General features: G+C 49.2%; 1 protein-coding gene across 1 annotated transcript in view; it reads right to left on the reverse strand.

The window, feature by feature from the left end:
* Positions 1–9,631: 9,631 nt before the first annotated feature.
* ANXA11 (annexin A11) overlaps positions 9,632–18,531 on the reverse strand; it is a 43,278-nt gene continuing 34,378 nt past the window's right edge. Inside the window, exons 11-15 of the mRNA XM_039240525.1 lie at positions 17,202–17,295; positions 13,881–13,976; positions 12,841–12,899; positions 12,554–12,676; positions 9,632–10,465 (exon numbers count right to left, since the gene is read on the reverse strand). Coding sequence (XP_039096456.1) covers positions 10,406–10,465; positions 12,554–12,676; positions 12,841–12,899; positions 13,881–13,976; positions 17,202–17,295 — 432 coding nt within the window. The 3' untranslated portion in view covers positions 9,632–10,405. The remainder of the gene's footprint in view (positions 10,466–12,553; positions 12,677–12,840; positions 12,900–13,880; positions 13,977–17,201; positions 17,296–18,531) is intronic.

Raw genomic sequence — 18,531 nt, forward strand, 5'->3', positions numbered from 1 at the left:
ATCTTTATGTGGGCATCACACCGTCTGAATTCCTGTAGCTTTGAAGTAAGTTTTGAAATTAAGAAGTGTGAGATCCCGGACTATGTTGTTCTTTTCCAAGGCCGTTTTTGGTTATTTGTGGACCGGTTCTTTGCAATTCCATATACATTTTAGGATCAGCTTGTCCATGTCTTCAAAAAGGCAGCTGGAATTTTTATAGGGATTAGATTGAATCTGCAGCTCAGTTTACAGAGTATTTGCCTTGTCAATACTAAGTCTTCCAATCTATGAGCACAGGGCGTTTTGTGTTTTTGTGTGTGTTTTCAGTGTACAAGTCTTACACCAACAAATTTATCCTTAAATATTTTGGTTGTTGATATTACTATAAATGGAGTCTTATTTTCAGATGGTTCACTGCTAGTATATAGAAACACAACTGAGTTTTGTTTTTTGATCGTGTATCCTATTTCGTGCAACTCTGCTAAATTCATTTATTAGCTCTAAAGCTTTTGTGTGGATAGGATTTATAATTTTCTATAAAAGATCATGTCATCTGTGAATAGAAAGTTTTACTTATTTCCAATTTGGATGCTTTTTCTTGCCTAATTGTCCTGACTAGAACTTCCAATACTATGTTGACTAGTAGTTGCAAGAGCAAACATTTTTGTCTTATTTCTGATCTTAGGGGAAAGATCTTCTTTCACTATGAAGTATGTCAGCTGTGGCTTTTCACAGATACTCTTTATATCAGGTTGGTAAAATATTCCTTTTCTTACATTTTTGTTTTAAATCATCCAAAAGCAGTGTTTTTTTTTTTTTTTTTCAAATGCTTTTTCTGCATCGGTTGGGATGATTGTGTGGTTTTTATCCCCCTTTATCCGATTAACCATGTATATTACATGGATTGATTTTTGTATATTGAATGATTCTTATATTCCTTTGATAAATCTCACTTGGGAGTGGTGGCTAATCCTTTAAATACACTGCTGGATTCGGTTTGCTGCTATTTCATTGTGGAGTTTTGCACCTCCCCTGTGATCTCTGTCTGGCTTTGGTATCAGGGTAACATTGGTCTCATCAGAGTCAGGAAGTGTTCCCTCCTCTATGTTTTGAGAAGTTTGTGCAGGATTGGTGTTACTTCTTTATTATTTATTTACTTTTTTACAAATAGTTTAGTGTCAAGTTGGTTTCCATATAACACCCAGTGCTCATCCCCACAAGTGCCCCTCTCTGTGCCCATCCCCCCCCACATCCATCAGTCCTCAGTTTTTGTCAGCATTCAAGAGTCTCTCATGCTTTGCCACTCCCCCTTTCCCCCACTATTTCCTCCCTTCTTCTCCCCCACTGTCCTCCATTAAGTTCCTCCTAATCCTCCTATACGTGCAAACATATGATATTTGTCCTTCTCTGCCTGACTTATTTCGCTCAGCATAACACCCTCAAGGTCCATCCATGTTGCTACACATGGCCAGATTTCATTCTATCTCATTGCCATGTAGTATTCCATGGTATAGATAAACCACATCTTCTTGATCCATTCGTCCGTTGATGGACACTTAGGCTCTTTCCATGTTTTGGCTATTGTGGAGAGTGCTGCTATGAACATTGGGGTACATGTGCTCCTATGCCTCAGCATTTCCATATCCCTTGGGTAAATTCCTAGCAGTGCTATTGCTGAGTCATAGGGGAGTTCTACTGTTAATTTTTTGAGGAACCTCCACACTGTTTTCCAGAGGGGCTGTACCAGTTTACATTCCCACCAACAGTGTAGGAGGGTGATCGTGTCTCCACATCCTCGCCAGCATCTCGTGTTCTCTGATTTGCTCAGTTTAGCCACTCTGACTGGTGTGAGGTGGTATCTCAGTGTCATTTTGATTTGTATTTCCCTGATGAGGAGGGATGCTGAGCATCATTTCATGTGTCTGTTGGCCATCTGGATGTCCTCTTTGGAGAAGTGTCTGTTCATATCTTCTGCCCATTTCTTTACTGGGTTGTTTGTTTTTCGGGTGTGGAGTTTGGTGAGTTCCTTATAGATTCTGGATATCAACCCTTTATCTGATATGTCATTTGCAACTATCTTTTCCCATTCCGTTGGTTGCCTATTAGGTTTGTGGGTTGTTTCCTTTGCCGTGCAGAAGCTTTTAATCTTGATGAGGTCCCAATCCTTTATTTTTGCTCTTGATTCCCTTGCTTTCAGGGATGTGTCAAGTAAGAGGCTGCTGCGGTGGAGGTCAAGGAGGTTGTTTCCTGTTTTCTCCTCTAGGGTTTTGATGGTTTCCTGTCTCACATTCAGGTCCTTTATCCATTTTGAGTTTATTTTTGTGTATGGTGTGAGAAATTGATCTAGTTTCATTCTTCTGCATGTTGCTGTCCAGTTCTCCCAACACCATCTGTTAAAGAGGCTGTCTTTTTTCCATTGGATATTCTTTCCTGCTTTGTCAAATATTAGTTGGCTGTATACTTTTGGGTCCACTTCTGAGTTCTCAATTCTGTTCCATTGGTCTATGGGTCTGTTTTTGTGCCAATACCATACTGTCTTGATGATGACAGTTTTGTAGTAGAGGCTAAAGTCTGGGATTGTGATACCTCCCGTTTTGGTTTTTTCAGTATTACTTTGGCTATTCGGGGTCTTTTGTGGTTCCATACAGATTTTAGGATAGTTTGCTCTAGCTTTGAGAAGTATGCTGGTGCAATTTTGATTGGAATTGCATTGAATGTGTAGATTGCTTTGGGTAGTAATGCCATTTTAACTATATTTATTCTTCCTATCCATGAGCATGGGATGTTTTTCCATTTATTTGTCTCTTCAATTTTCTTCATAAGTTTTCTATAGTTTTCATCATACAGATCTCTTGTATCCTTGGTTAGGTTTATTCCTAGGTATTTTATGGTTTTTTGTGCAATTTGGTGTTACTTCTTTAAATATTTGATTGAATTAATCAGTGAAGCCTCCTGGTCCTGGCTTTTTCTTTGTTAAGAGGTGTTCTATTACCGATTTAATCTATTATAGGTCTATTCAGATTTTCTATTTCTTCTTGAGTCGCATTTGAGAATTGTGTATTTATAAGAATTTTCCCGTTTTATGTAAGCTAGCTAATATGTTGACATGCAACTATGAATGGTATTTTCTTATGACTTTATAATAAATTAAAAATAAAATTTTATTCTATAAGGTTATCAGTAATGTCCCATTTTCATTTCTGATTTCAGTAACTGAGTTTCCTGTCAATCAATCTACAAGCTTGTCAATTTTGTTCATCTTTCCAAAGGATTACTGTTTAGTTCCACTGATCCTGTTGTTTCTCTGTTCTGTTTATTTGTGCTCTAATCTTTATTATTTCCTTCCTTCTGGTTGCTTTGGGTATAGCTTGTTCTTCTTTTTCTAATCCCTTAAAGGGAAAGTTTAGGTTATTGACTAGAGATCTCTCTTTTTTTTTTTTTTTAATTTATTTCTAGGAGAGAGAGACAGCGTGAGCAGGGGAGGGTCAGAGAGAGAGGGAGATACAGACTCTGAAATAGGCTCCAGGCTCTGAGCTGGCAGTCAGCACAGAGCCCGACGCGGGGCTCGAACCCACGAACCGTGAGCTCATGACCTAAGCGAAAGTCGGACGTTTAACCGACTAAGCCACCCAGGCGCCCCATCTTTTTTCTTTTTTAATGTAGGCATTTACAACTATGTATTTCCTCTGCTTTTTTTTTTTTTAAAGAATGTTGTCTGATTTCCATCTATTTGTAAAATTTCTAGATTCTTTCCTGTTACTTATTTCTAATTTCATTCCACAGTGGTCATAGAAGATATCCTGTATAGTTTCAATCTTCTAAAATTTGTTTAGGGGCAGCTTGGCGGCTCAGTCTGTTGAACATCTGACTTCAGCTTAGGTCATAATCTCACGGCTCATAGGTTCAAGCCCAGTGTCCCACTCTGTGCTGATAGCTGGAGCCTGGAGCCTGCTTCACGTTCTGTGTCTCCCTCTTTCTGCCCCTTCCTGCTCATGCTCCCTCTCTCATAAAAAATATTTTTTTAATTAGTTTTGTGGTCTGTGTGGAGAGTTTTCCATGTGAACTTGAGAAGAATGACTATTCTGTTGTTGGGTCTACTGTTTTATATACGTCTGTTGGTTTACAGTGTTGTTCAAGAGTTCTGTTTCCTTGTTATCTTTTGTCTAATGGATCTCTCCAATAAGAAAGTGAGGTGTTGAAGTTTCCAACTATCATCAACTATTTCTCCCTTCAATTTTGTCCGGTTTTGTTTCAAACTTTCTGGGACTGTACTGTTAGGAGCATATATGTTTATAATTGTTACAACTTAATGGATTTAACCCATCTACCAGGATATAATATCTTTTGTCTGTGAACCTCCACTTTTTTGAGAGTTTATGCCATTTATATTTAAAGCAATTACTACTAAGTAAAGGTGTGTCCCATTTTGCTATTTGTTTTCTATGTTATGTGTTTTATGGCTCCTTAATTCCTCTATTATTGCCATATTTTGTGTGAGAAAGATGGTTTCAAGTGTACCATTTTGATTCCTTTCACAGTTCTTTTACTATGTGTTAGTTATTTCTGGGGACTAAATTAAAATCTTAATTTGTCACAATCATTTTGAATTAACACCAAGTTTCAACAGTATATAAAAACTGCTTCTACAGAGCCCCACCATCTTCCTTTCTGTCATTATTGTCCCAATTTACATCTTTATACATTTTGTGCCCATCAACAGAGTTATATTTATTGATTGGTGTCACTGTCTTTAAGTCATACAGGAAAAAAAAGAGGTACAAACCAAAAAACGTATTAAGTTTATGCTTACCTCTGCAGTCCCCTGTACCAATGTCTTTTCTCTCTTCATGTGGATTTGAGTTACTGCCTGGTGTCTTTCATTTCAGCTTGAATGACTTTTGGTGTTTCTTATAGGGCATGTCTACTAGAAGCAGACTTTCAGTTTTGGTTTATCCAGGAATGCCTTAACGTCTCCTTCACTGTTAAAGAATATTTTGCCAGATATGGGATTCTTGGTTGGCATTTTTTTTCCTTTCACACACCGACTATGTCATCCCAGTACCTTCTGCCCTACATAGCTTCTGACAAGAAGTCAGATTTAATCTTCTTGAAGATCTTTTGTACGTGACAAGTGAGTTCTCTATGGCTTTCAGGATTCCTTGTCTCTTGTGGTTAGTTATAATGTGTCTCGTGGGTCATTTTGTTCATCTTGCTTTTAGTGCACTGAGCTTCATGGCTGTGTAGATTAACTTGTTCCATCAAAGTTGGTAAGTTTTTAGCCATTGTTCCATCAGATATTTCTGCTTTCTCTCTTCCCTGGCTCCCATTACATGCATATTGGTGCCCTTGATGGGGTCTCATAGGTCTCTTAGGTTCTGCTCATTTTTCTTCATTCTCTTTTCATTTGCAATTCAGACCGGGAAAGCTCAACTGGCTTATCTGGAAGTTTGTGGATGCTTTCTGCCATCTCAAATTTCTTCTTAAACCCCTCTAGTGAGTTTTTCACTTTTACTGTACTTTTCAACTCTAGGATTTCTATTTGGTTCTTCTTTATAATAACAGGAATGTTATCGCTCTTCTATTCTAATACAGATTTTATTTCTGTTATGAAGGTACAAAAGGGAACCGAAAAGAAATTTGCATTTTTAAAGAGAGTTGATGTAAAGTCTTTGTTTGGGAAGTCCAATATCTGGGTTTTCCTGTTTCTACTCACAGATTTTTTGGTGTCCTGTGTATGGCTCATACTTTCTTGGTTTTCATGCCTCAAACTGTTTGTTGGAAACTGGGCATTTTGAACATTATAATGTGACAACTCTGGACATCGGAGTCTTTCCCTTTCCCAGGATTTGTTGTTGCGGCTTGCTGTGTTAGTTGTAAGTTAGTGAGTTTTCTGAACTAGTTTAAGTCTGTATTCTTTGTTAGGTGTGGCTATTGAAGTCTCCGAAATCAGTTAGCTTAGCAGTCACTAGGGATTCCACACATTTCCTTAAACTCCTGGAACCAACTCCTCACCCTCCATCCCCAGATCTCCCAGTCTTTGCAAATGTGCTGTGTGTGTGCTGGGGTGTTTGACACCCGGCCCAAGTGGTCTATGCCTCTACCCAAGCCTTTGTTTCCCGCTTGTGCGGAGCCCCAAGGCCAGCCAGAGGTGAGTGCTGAGAGCCTTCTCATGTATTTGCTAAGCGTGCATTCAGCCCTGGGCATGTGTGTGCCCTTCCAGATTGCCAGCGATTTGTGCGCTCTCCAAAATCATTATCCTCCGAACTATTTCATAGCCTTTCTTCCCCAAACTTTTCAGTTTATCTCCTGTTTGCCCCAACTGTTATCCCTTCCTCCAGGCATCAGCATCTAACACATTTGCCTTCAAATGTCCCCCAGGGTTGCTGCCTCCCCCCTCCCACCCACCTCCACCAAATTAGGTGAAATAAACTCAAGTCATGTGAGCCAGTTGCTTTAAGGGAGCCACCAGACAGATCAAAATATCCATAGTTCTTGAGGACAAGATCCATTCTGTTCCCTACAGTGCTGTGGACCCATACAAGGACTGTGGGGTATGGTTTCGAAGGTGCTGCCGAGCCACGGGGACGTGGGGGAGAGGGCTGGGGCATATGAAAATGCAACAGGACCCTCTTATGGACTTTCTTTTTTTTAATCAAGCATTTGGTTCCCGCAGACCTTCATTTAGTTTCCAGAGTTCGAATAAAGTTGATTCTGACCATTCTCGTCACCTTCTTTGTTGCTTTTGTGGAGGAGGAATACTTCTGGGGGTCCTACTCCTCCATTTTTACTGGCTACATAGAAGTTTAAGAAGCTCTGATCTAGTCTTTCGTTTCACAAAAGCACAACAAAGGCCCAAAGAGGGGACATGACTTTTCCAGGATCACAGAGCAAACCAGTGGCTGATCTGAGATCAGGACGAGATACTTGACTCCCAGATTGGTGCTTTTTCTGCTTCAGGATGTCAACTCTTACTGTTGGAAGGAGCCAGGGTCAGAATGGACACCAGTGTTGGGCCAAGGAGAGCTTTCCATGGAATGAGGGCTGAGGGTAAGAGTCCCTCGTCAAGCTGAGGGCTTCACGGATTGAATCTTTCATGGAGAGGGTCCCCGTAAGGGGCCAGGCAGAAGACTGAGTAATGTGGCCAGAGTGCTTTCAGGTTTGATGAGGTGAAAAGTTAAGCTGTTACCTGCCGTGAAGATACTGGTGAGGGTCCAGCTTGGTTTCTTGTTTCCAAGTCCAACTCCACTTCCGTGAGCCAGGGCAGGAGGGAACCGGCAGCAGAAGTATGGGGCTAAGTCCGAAGCTAGGGCTGTGACCCCTTGCCCAAGCAAGAGGAAGGACATAGCATGGTCACCAGCGGTCACTCTGACCATGGGCATCTGCAGAGGGTCATCTCACAGATCCCTCTTGCCCCATCTTCCGTCACCTGACCGAATTCCAAACACAGCCTGCCTCGGGCTCACCTGCCCTATGTGTGAACAAACACCTCTGGTCTCAGAAGTTGGGTCTCAGCTCAGCATTTAGATCTGTACCAGAATGACAAGGCAAGCAGGAGGCAGAGGCAGCTTCCCGGCCCCCAGGCCTGCTCAGATCCGTGAGGTGGGGCCCGGGAGCCTGCACGGGAACAAGCGCCTCAGATAATCCTGATGCTCGCTGGGGTGTGAGAACACCGTCTCAGGACCATTTCTCCATCCACAAAGCAAGCACCTTTCTATGGCCTAACATACAGCAAGAAGGAGGATTTCTTCAATTTTGCTCCCAAAACCGGTGACTCGCTCACCTGGCCGCAGTCACGCTCCTGCCCCTAACGGTGTCCTTCCAAGGGCCCACAGCTGCTGAGAGTTCGCTCAGGGCGGAATTTACCTGCTATCTCACTCTCTAGTAGCTCTTCTGGAAGCGACCTGAGATGTGTGGCATGAACTGGCCGTGACCAACATTTCCAGGAGGCAGGAAAAGACCCAGGGTAGTTCTCTCCCAGAAAGATGCCCCAGAAGGCTGAAGGCCTTCCTCTCGGTCTTCTTTGTCCTGGGCATAATCAACAGTTAATAACCTCCTGCTGACCTCGGAAGGCAGTAAATGCCTTTGCCCCTGAGGTGAGCTCACTGAAGTCATACAGTCCTCCAGCCCATACTCATTACGCGTTGGGTCCCATGGGCGTGACCAAGGGGGCAGCCTGAGGGGCAGGAAGATAGAGAGAAACCAAGACCAAGTCAAAGGCAGGTGGTCTCTGAGCGTATGAACCAGGGGCCTCAAACCCGAGGCCTATGGGGGCCGAAGAGGTAACATGCAATAGGGTGCAGGGGGCTGGTGGCTAAACAGAGAGGGTGTGCTTGAAGGGGGCAGCTGCAACGTGGCTCCAGCAGCTCCCGGTCTGCAGGGTGGCCACAATTGGATTTTTCAAGGGAAGCCAGCATTCCGGATTTTTAAAAAACATAAAACCTCTCGATACCTAAATGTGAGCAATAAATTCAAATGTCAGAAAAGACTCTCCGGGGACCAAAGTAGAGGCGCATACAGTCAGACACAGCCTGCTGGGCACCAGGCTGCAACTTTCAGTGCAGACAGCAGGGCAGAGTAATGTCACAAGACATTTGCAGTCACCTTAGAGGGGGCTGAAGGCAGGCCCTGGAACGGCTCAGGAGGCTGTCGCCGGGGTCAGCTTGAGTTCACAGTTGTGTCATGCCCATCAGTCCATCCCACCAGGCAGGGCCCTCCTGGCACCTGAGGGCAAAGGGCCTGCCCTGGGGGGCGGGTAGCACCTCTAGCAGGCACCCTGGGCCTTGTTCAAGAGGCTGCAGGCATGGAAACAGGGGTGAAGAGCGGGGCCCACCATCGATTCCAGGGCCCACAGCAACCTCTCCGGCTGGGAGGTGGGTCTAGGGGGAACGGGCTAGGGTCTAGCTCATGGCAGCTCCATGCCCCTTGGGCCATGCTCTCCTCTCACTGTGCCCAGGTGATAGTGAGGGGTCAGGTGGTATTCCCACCCAGACGTCTACTGTGGGGCCCCTGCCAGGGCCCAGCTGGCTTCATCTCCCACCTCAGTCCCTGAATTCTCTCCTTTCTAAATCCCAGCGGAGGTCAGAACGGGAGTGAGTGGAGACCTGTGTCCGGCAAGGCAAGCTCTAGGCTTCTGGACAGAACAGTGATGTCTCGAAACTGTGACCCTTCTAGACTCACCCTCTCCTAACACTACCAACCAAGGGGCCAAAGGGCCACCAGGACCACAGGCACGGGCACCCTCTCAGACCAAAGGGTCCCTGGAGGGAGGCGCCAGTCTTGTGCCTCTCCGGGACGTCCCCACCCTCCTCTCCGGCGCCCAGGAGTCACACACACACACCCTCCTGCCCGTGCTTCTTCTTCGGGACCCGGATGAAGAACCACACTCCTCTACCTTGCGCTCGGTGGACGACACCGCACTCACATCTGACCAAAACCCACATGCCGCTTCGGCAGCTGGGCCCTGAGCACGGAGCTCGAGAACCTCCCTTCTCATTCCTTACAAGCCGGGTTTCTGGAAATCACCACCGCTCAGGATTTCCTGACCATGCTTCTACTTAAAGTCATACACACTTTCACCGGCTACTGAGGCCGAGACCCGGAGCTACAGGCAGAATCAGGGGGCAGGAGAAAACAAGCTGGCACCGGGGACACGTTTCCAAAGTGTTCCAGAGCTGGCTGACTTTAATTTAGAAAGTTTCTGGCTATGGACATCCAGGTTTAAGGCACATTCATGTAATTTACACGAAGCCCTGTGACTGGCAGGGAGCTGGTCGTGTTCCAATGGCTTTGCACGGAGGAAGGAACAGAAGACTTTCTGGCCTTTCTCTTCTTCTTCTTCTTCTTTTTTTTTTTTTCCTTTTCTAAGAAAACTCTAAGGAGTGAGTTTGGCAATAACAAAGCTGATGACACATTCTCACCAGATGCAAAGATTACCATTAAAGGTCTTCCCTTCTACTCCTTGCCGAGGACACGGTACCCCCCGGCCAACCTCTCTCACCCAAAACGTGGACACAGCACAGACGTGTATGCGTCTGTCTGGCAGGGGCTATTATAAAAAAAGACGCCTCCAAATAAAAATACAAAACCAGATGACTAATATGAAGCTAGGAGTCTCAGCCACAAGCAAAAGGGAATGACTGCAGCAGTCAAGAAATAAAACATGTACTTTAGCAGCAAGCGGCCGTGAGGGCTGGGGAGGAGAAGGCACCCTGAGGGAGGGGGGGACCCAGGTCCTTCAGCACGAGCTTGATATACGGAGCAGGAGAGGCGGCAGAAGACGGGCCAAGGCTCTACGGACGGACGGGCTGCCCTGGGGCACCCGGGGGGCTACTCTGTGGATTTGTTAGAAACAGATGGACATTGTTTGGACCTTCTCCTGGCATCGCTGTTGCCCGCAGGTGGACAGAAGTGAGCCACTAGTCACAGCTCAGTCGTTGCCACCACAGATCTTCAGCAGAATCTTCTGGTAATCCCCTGAAGTGTCTCCCTGGTTACAGAAACAAGGAAAACAGCGGCTGAGGGAGCTGCGGCCAGTTTCGGCCTCCGATCTTCTGCCCCGAGCGCTTTTACAGAGAGGCAGGCCCCACAGGGGTAACCCCTCCCATCGCCCAGGTCCTGTGGCGGTAGAGGCTCACATTGGCGCACAACCCAGCGAGGTGCAGTTCAGCCTCCCCAAACCCCCGCTAAAAAGACAAAGCTGCACTCACCCCAGTGATCAAAGTCATAATTTGAAAAACAAATGCTCAAAAATTTTAAAAAGCTCCCCCCAAAACCCCTAGCTCTGAGCTAACTCATGGAGGTCTTTTCCCAGGGCAGACGGCCCCTGATGCAGTACTAAGTGTGCTCTGGAAGTGTAATGTCCTGTGTCAGGTGCAGGGTACTGTTATTACCTGGGCATCCCGGCTGAGGGGCGCCTGGGTGGCTCAGTCAGTTAAGCATCCAACAACTTCGGCTCAGGTTAAGATCTCATGGTGTTTGAGTTCGAACACCACATCGGGCTCTCTGCTGTCAGCTCAGAACCCACTCTGGATCCTCTGTGTCCTGCTCTATCTACGCCTCCCTCACTTGCATGTGCACAGAATTTCTCTCTCTCTCTCTCTCAAAAATAAATATTAAAAAAAGAAATTTTTAAAAATGGAGAAAACACTTAGCTAACTTCCTTTTTTAAAAAGAAGTTTTATTTCCTTTAAATAATTTTATTTACTTTATTAAAAATTTTTTTTTAATGTTTATTTATTTTTAAGACATAGAGAGACAGAGCATGAGCTGGGGAGGGGCAGAGAGAGAGGGAGACACAGAATCCAAAACAGGCTCCAGGCTCTGAGCTTTCAGCACAGAGAGAGATCATGACCTGAGCCAAAGTTGGACACTTAACCAACTGAGCCACCCAGGTGCCCCTAATTTTATTTACTTTAAATTAATTTCTTTTTTAAGTAAGTTCTATTCCCTAGACAGGGCTTGAACTCACAACCAAAAGTTCAAGAGTTGCATGCTCTGACGGCTGAGCCAGCCGGGTGCCCCTTACTTAGCTAACTTCTGATCATTTCCTTCTACCATTTCCTGCCTCAAGGGTGAGGCCTGTGGCATCTTCCAGGTGCCCACGGGTACACAAGAGCCACTCTGAATCACTAATCCTCTGCTATCAACAGCGTCATTTTTATAGCCAGGAAATGGAGCTCAGCTGTTCTCAGTGACAGGCCCAACATCAAATGCAAGGGAGTTTGAAATCGGAACCTGGCTGTGGGGGCTTTGGTTTCAAGGCTCATGCCCGTTCAGAACTGAATGGTCAGACCCACCCCCGGCCGACAGGAATGCATTTTGTCAGACCGGCCCTGGAACACAGTGATAAGAGTAGCTCGCATTTCTTAGACCTGCCACAGGTCACATGATGTGCTTCGTAGCGGCTGTCTCGTTCAAGGCTCCCGAACTCCTAGGGGGAACTACAATTATCCCCGTCTTGGGGATGATGGAGCTGGAGTCCAGGAGGGTGAGAAATCTGTTCAAGGTCACAGTTAGCAAGGGGAAGAGCTGGGCTGGACTCCAGCCTGATGAGGAACCGTGTTCCTGCCCCAGCGCAAGGGGCCACCTCGGGACTGTGACCCTGATGGAGAAAGGACGGCTGTGTGGAACGGCTGTGACCCCAGAGCCCTGTTCTCAAGTGCCTTCCTACGCTGCCTCTGCCGTGAGGCTGGGTGAAGGAAGTACCCGTCAGGGGGCTGAGCTCCAGAGAGCTTGGGGATGGGGGTCCTCACCGACACGTCAGAGTCACAGGGTGACAAATACCAAGGTGGGGAGGCCCTGTGTTTCCTCAGATACTGGTGTTTGCACTCCCCCTCCCTTCCATTTACTGAGCAGCAGGTGTGCTGGAGGCTGAGGAGATATGGATGGGGCGCCACACAAGGTCAAGGTCCAGCCTGCCTTCGGGAGCTTACAATAGTCTGGGGGCGACTCTTACAAACAAGCGGAAGCTGAAGAGAGCAAGTACGAAGCCCGCAGGCAAGATGCCCATGCATGGCAGAGGCCAGGGGTCTGAGCAGGGAGGTCCCCGAGCATCCATCCCCCAGGGGGCCCGTACCGAGATGTCGTGGTACAGTGACTTGCCGTACAGCCGCTTATACTCCATTCTGATGTCCAGGAGGTCGACCTCACTGCGAGACACCATGATGCGAATCAGGGTCCGGTCCTTTGTCCCCGCTCCCTGGAGAGAGTCCGCCAAGGGCGTGAGCAGTGGGCCTCCTTGCTGTCCCACACCCGCCCGTGGGCCCTCTGTCCTCTTAGCCGAGGGGTGGCTCTCCTCGGGCCCCGGTCATGAGCAGGACTGAGACTCCCCCGCCCCGCCCCCTGCATGTGGGAGGCACGTACCCTCATGGCCTTGTTGAGCCTTTCAGCGAAGAAGGCTGGGGTGTTCTTGAGACACTTCACTACAAGAGACAAACAGCGTAACTTAATGTGCAGGAAACGCTCAGTCCAAGGGACCTCGGATGGGAGGCCCATCACCGCCTCCATCTTCCTCTCCCCATTTCTCCTCCAGGCTCAATCATCTGTGATCTCGGCTCTGGGTCGTTGGGACAGAATCATGCAGGGTCTGGGAACCAATCTCAGCCTCCTTCCTGGCAACCCATGTGGCAAAAGGAGCCGTGCAGGGAAGAAACACGGCTGGTGCCAGGGAACCGCGTTCTGCAAGGGGCTGGGACTTTCACCGAGAAAGGACGGCTGAGTGGAACGAATGTCTCCTTAGAGACCTCAGGCCGTGATCCCTACACCATGAAGGACAGGCACAGGAGGGAGGGCCCATCCCACCAGACAGCTCCAAGAAAAGCACAGCCAAGGACGGGCAGACCGCTACGTCCCCACGGGGTTCGGGGAGGTGGCGAGGGCCACGCGGCCGGGGCCCAAGCCCTGACGGTGGCCAGACGTGAGCCCACCGGGCCCTGCCGTGGACCACACAGCCCTGAGCCGTTCTGGGAGCTCAGCCAGCTTTCCTTAGCCAGGGCCTGTTTTGCTGTTGCAAGTAAAAATCTTTCCACGTGTTTCCATCAAAAACATCTGACAACTGCCTGCAGGGATGTATTTTTAGAGGGAACTTGGCAGGATATGAGTCATCTTCCTCCGGGAGAGGGGCTGGCGGCGCTCCCACGGGTGCCCGCACCGCAGCTCCCTTCCCTGGAGTTGCGCCTGAGACACAAACACGACAAACACGTAGGCCTCCAGGACTGCGGGAGGGGCAGCTGGGCAGGCAGCGCCGGGCAGGGAGGTGCTGGGCAGTCCCGTCCCCCCCCCCACAGTAGGCCCAGGATTTAGCAATCTTGGATCACGTGGTTCACTAGCTGCCACCCCTGAAGGAGAGAGCGGTGAGCACACTGAAAGCTGCCAATGCGGCCCAGCGACCCCAGGACACTGACCCACGGCCAGCATGCCCTGCTCCAGGTCCCCAGACATCTCCCGGCAGATGCTCTTCTCAATGTCTCGACCCGTCATCCGCTGGTACTCGTTGAAAACTAGCAGAAAGAGAGAAGGGACAAGTTACGAGCTGAATTCTGTCCCCCTCAAACCCACAATGGTGGAGTCCTAACCTCCAGTACACCTCAGAATGTAACCGTATTGACAACGCAGACTTTAAAGAAGCGATTAAGTTAGATGACGCCCTTTACAGGGGCGCCTGGGTGGCTTGGTCGGTGAAGCATCCAACTCTTGGTTTCAGCTCAGGTCGTGATCTTTTGATATGGGAGTTTGAGCACCATGTGGGGGCTCTGTGCTGTCAGCAGGGAGCCTGCTTGGGGCTCTCTCTCTCTCTCTCTCTCTCTCAAAAATAAACACTTTAAAAATAAGAAAAAACTGAGGCCCTTAGCGTGGGCCCTAATCCGATCTGACTGGTGTCCTATTAAGAAGAGATTTGGACACACGAGGAAACGCCAGGGCCCGCCCCTCCCCTCTGCCCGCAGCACCCCACAAGGCCCCCCCGACCGTGCCAACCCAGCTCTCGTTAGGCAGACATGTGCCCCCAACCCCCGCCTGCTCATGTGATCCCCTCACCAGACTGCCAAGTCATACCTCACATCCCCACCCAGGACCTCTCCATACACATACACACACACACACACACACACACACACACCAGAAGGTTCGCTCTCTTCCCAAATCCCTTCCCTCCGTCCACACCCACAATCCTCCTCCAGTATCTGTGTGTCTGTCCTGTCTGCCATCGGACCGTGCACTAAGTCCTATCCAGCCCCCATAGCCTGTGCCAGGACAAGCCAGGCACGGGAGCAGGACCCCAGGTTCCTACAGAGGCAGGCGGCACAGAAGGGACCTGAGTCCTAACTCCAGCTCTGAGCCTGGTTATAAACCCCGCTTGCCCTGCCCGGGTCCCACTTTCTCCCACTGCCCCCCACACCTCGGTCACTCGCATCTCTGGTTGTGATTTCTGCTGCAGCTGGATTGGTCTTCACTACTTCCTATTTTCTTCAGATCAGCTTCTCTTTTCCTCCCAAGTAATCATAGTTTTGAAACTCTGGGTTCGATGCACTACTTACATACTCTGCGCTCACTGAAATACACGAAGACCCAGATGGAAATACGTTCCCTCGTGCTCCGCGAAAGTGCAGCGGAGGGGTCGAGAAGTGCTCTGGGGCCAGGGCCCAAGTTCAGACCTGAGCTCTGCCACGTGACCAGCTGGGGGGCCTAACTTCCTGGCGGCCCCGCCCCGCCCCTGCTGAACGCAGTGCAGCCTCAGTGCCCGCACAGAACGGGTGCCTGGGTTTCCCCTTGGGCCCCCACTGTGTTGCGAAGCGTGGCTGTCATTCTCCATCCTCACCACCTCGCATGCTTGCCTTTCCGACACGGCTGGTCTCCGGACTCCCCTTCCCCGGGTGTACCTTCACGGTCTTCTGTGACAGCCACGGCCCTGCCCTCCACTGGTTTGCCCCCAGAACCCCTCCCGGGGGAACCTCTTGCAGTCCCAAAGCCTCAAGCACCGATGACACACGCAGAGCTCCCAAGCTTCCAGCCCTAGCCTAGACTTCTGACCTCTTCTCCTGACCTCCAGAATCTAAACCCAATTGTCCCCCTGGAATCTCTAGACTGAGGCACCTGACTTCTTTCCCTCCGAAAGCCTGCTCCGTCCACAGCTTCCTGATCGCAGCGGAGAGGCGGGCACTCCACTCCTCCTCGGGCCCAGCCGGGAGACAGGCTCCCCCCATCCTCCAAGGTTGGCTCCGCTCACGTCCCCCTGCATCAGCCCACAGGCCCAGTATCTGCCCCTCCCCTTCTCTGCGCCTGCCACCCGGTCCAGGCCACCAGCCTCCCAGCTGCCTTCATGCTCTGGCACTGAGCCCTCCACCCTGGACAACACAACAGCCAATGAACAGGCAAAATCTAAGTTAAACCACATCCCTTCTCCACCCCGAGTCCTCCAATGCCTTCTGGTTTTACTCAGGATGAAAACCCAAGTCCATGCAACTGTCCCCAGGGCCGCCCATCACTCTGACCTCGCCTCCTCCGGCTCTCACTCACGCCTCCTGCCCCGGGCCTCAAAGACCCCCTTTGCTGGGAGCCGCCCTGCTCAGGGCCTTTGCACTTGAAACTCTGTCATATTTCTATTCCTTTTTAATTTTTAAGCAAGTTTTATTTATTTATTTTTAGAGAGAGTGAGCGCACGAGTGGGGAAAAAGCAGAGAGAGAGAGAGAGAGAGAGAGAGAGAGAATTTCAAGTAGGCTCCACACTGTCAGCACAAGAGCCTGAGACGGGGCTTGAACCCACCAACTGAACCATGAGATCATGACCCGAGCCGAAATTAAGAGTAAGTCGCTCAAGCGACGGAGCCACCCAGATGCCCCGACTGTCATGCTTTTAACTCGAATGTCATGACCTCAGCAAGGACCACCTCAAGCACCATCGTCGACCCCTGTACCATTCTCTATCCCCGTTTCCAACTTTATAGTTTGCCTCTAAAGCGTTTGCCATCTGGCAGGGACTTTATTTAATTTTTGTTTACTGTTGGTGTGTGAGCCTGAGGACAGCAGACATCCCATGATGCTGTTCCCTCCTGCTTCTCCACATCTCCTCCCCGACCCGGCACACGGCAGGAGCCTGGCTTATCAATTCTGAGTCAAGAAGTAAATAAAGGTTACTTTTGTACAATGTATGATTAATTGTTTTAAAAAATATTTTTTTAAATGTTTTGATTTATTTCTGAGAGAGAGAGAGAGACAGCGTGAGCAGGGGAGGGTCAGAGAGGGAGACACAGATTCTGAAGACAGGCTCCAGGCTCTGAGCTGTCAGCACAGAGTCCGACGCGGGGCTTGAACCCACGAACCGTGAGATCATGACCTGAGTCGAAGTTGGACGCTTAACCGACTGAACCACCCATGTGCCCCCAATTGTTATGCTTATGTTTTTATGCCATGCGCCGGAAAGCACTGGAACAGGTGCTCCTGAAGGCTGTCTGAACTCTACTTTCCACGTTCTGGTGTAGAAAGACACCAGCCATCAGGAGGCTGCCATTCCTCTCACCTCTTCCTTTGCTTTCCTCCAGAGCCAGATGCACACATTAACTGAGGAAACCCACCAAGAAGATGTTTTAAGTCACCACCAGGGGGCACCTTTACGGTGGAGGAAAGCCTCACGCGGAGTGGGACCGCCCAGTGTTTCTGCAAGCTGTCTCCTCCTGTCACCCTGTCTGACCTCATCTATCTGGCCCCAGGGAGGCCTGGGACCGCCTTACCTGCCACCAGGTGGGCCCGGCTCCGAGAGCACAGAATTGCATTGAACTTGGACTCATCTGTCCCCAGGCGGTTCTCCCCAGCGGCATACAGCTCCTGGACAGATGGGAAGATGGGCAGTCAGTGCCGGCCTCACCCCAGAGAGCAGGCCCAGGCCACCTATGACAGCCTTGCAGGTCCACAGGGGAAAGAAATGGGAGCAGCGCCCTGGCTGTGCTCCCTTCACCGCGTGGAACTAGACACCATTCACACATCCTCTGGCTGGCAACGCAGGGGATTCTGAGGCAGGGTGGTGGGCAGGGAGGGGTGCAGGACGGGACACCCTGGACTAGCAGAACCAAGGCCGATGGGGGCCAGGACGGGCAAGGAGTAGCTTTAACCCAAGCAAGGGAGTAGCCGCACCGGGCAAAGCAGAACAAGGGCTTGGCTACCAACTTGCTACAGGACTCCAGGCAGGCCACTGGCCCGCTCAGAGCCTCACTCCCTCATCTTTAAAATGTGGAGGTCAGATTAGATCCAGGGTCACAAACTTGAAAGCCCAAAAGGGTTAACTGGGTACTTCACTTTTTTTTTTAAATGACATAGTCTTTTTTTAAAAAAAATTTTAATGTTTATTTATTTTTGAAAGACAGAGAGGGACAGCATGAGTAGGGGAGGGGCATAGAGGGAGACACAGAATCTGAAGCAGGCTCCGGGCTCTGAGCTAGCTGTCAGCGCAGATCCTGATGTGGGGCTCGAGCCCACGAAGATCATATGAGATCATGACCTGAGTCGAAGTCAGACGCTCAACGGATTAAGCCATCCAGGTGCCCCTAGCTGGGAACCTTAAATGAGGAAAACGGGCTGGCTGTCAGGCCAGGGGGTGGTGGGGACTGAGGCCAACCATGGGGAGGGGCGATTGCTTCCCAGCACCTGCTATGCACCCCTAATAGGGAAGCCAGGCTCACAGTGGCCAGAAATCCAGATTTCTATGTAAAATTTCCCAGTCTTTATAAGCAGCTTCCCTATCTATAAGGGGGAACATGTGAAACAATAAATATTATGACAGCTGATAGCCTCTAACCGTGGATGTGGGATTGCACGTGATGGGAACTTTCCCTGTGCTTCACTGTGTCTACCATGATGTTTGCAAACGGGCAGAATCCGCAGTTGCCTGTTAAATCCTTTAAAGTTGGAGCCCAAAACATTTGCCAACTTGCAACCCCAGCACCAGATGGCCTGAAGGTGCCCTCGAGGCCCCAGTAGTGTCTCATGGATCTAAAGGCACCGAGAGGCAGGGGAGGGGGGCAGCCACCAGGGGCGTGGAGATCCCACGGGTCAAGGCGAGGCAGA

The sequence above is a fragment of the Hyaena hyaena genome, unplaced genomic scaffold (assembly GCF_003009895.1).
Source record: "Hyaena hyaena isolate Hyena2069 unplaced genomic scaffold, ASM300989v1 scaffold_176, whole genome shotgun sequence".
Taxonomy (NCBI): domain Eukaryota; kingdom Metazoa; phylum Chordata; class Mammalia; order Carnivora; family Hyaenidae; genus Hyaena; species Hyaena hyaena.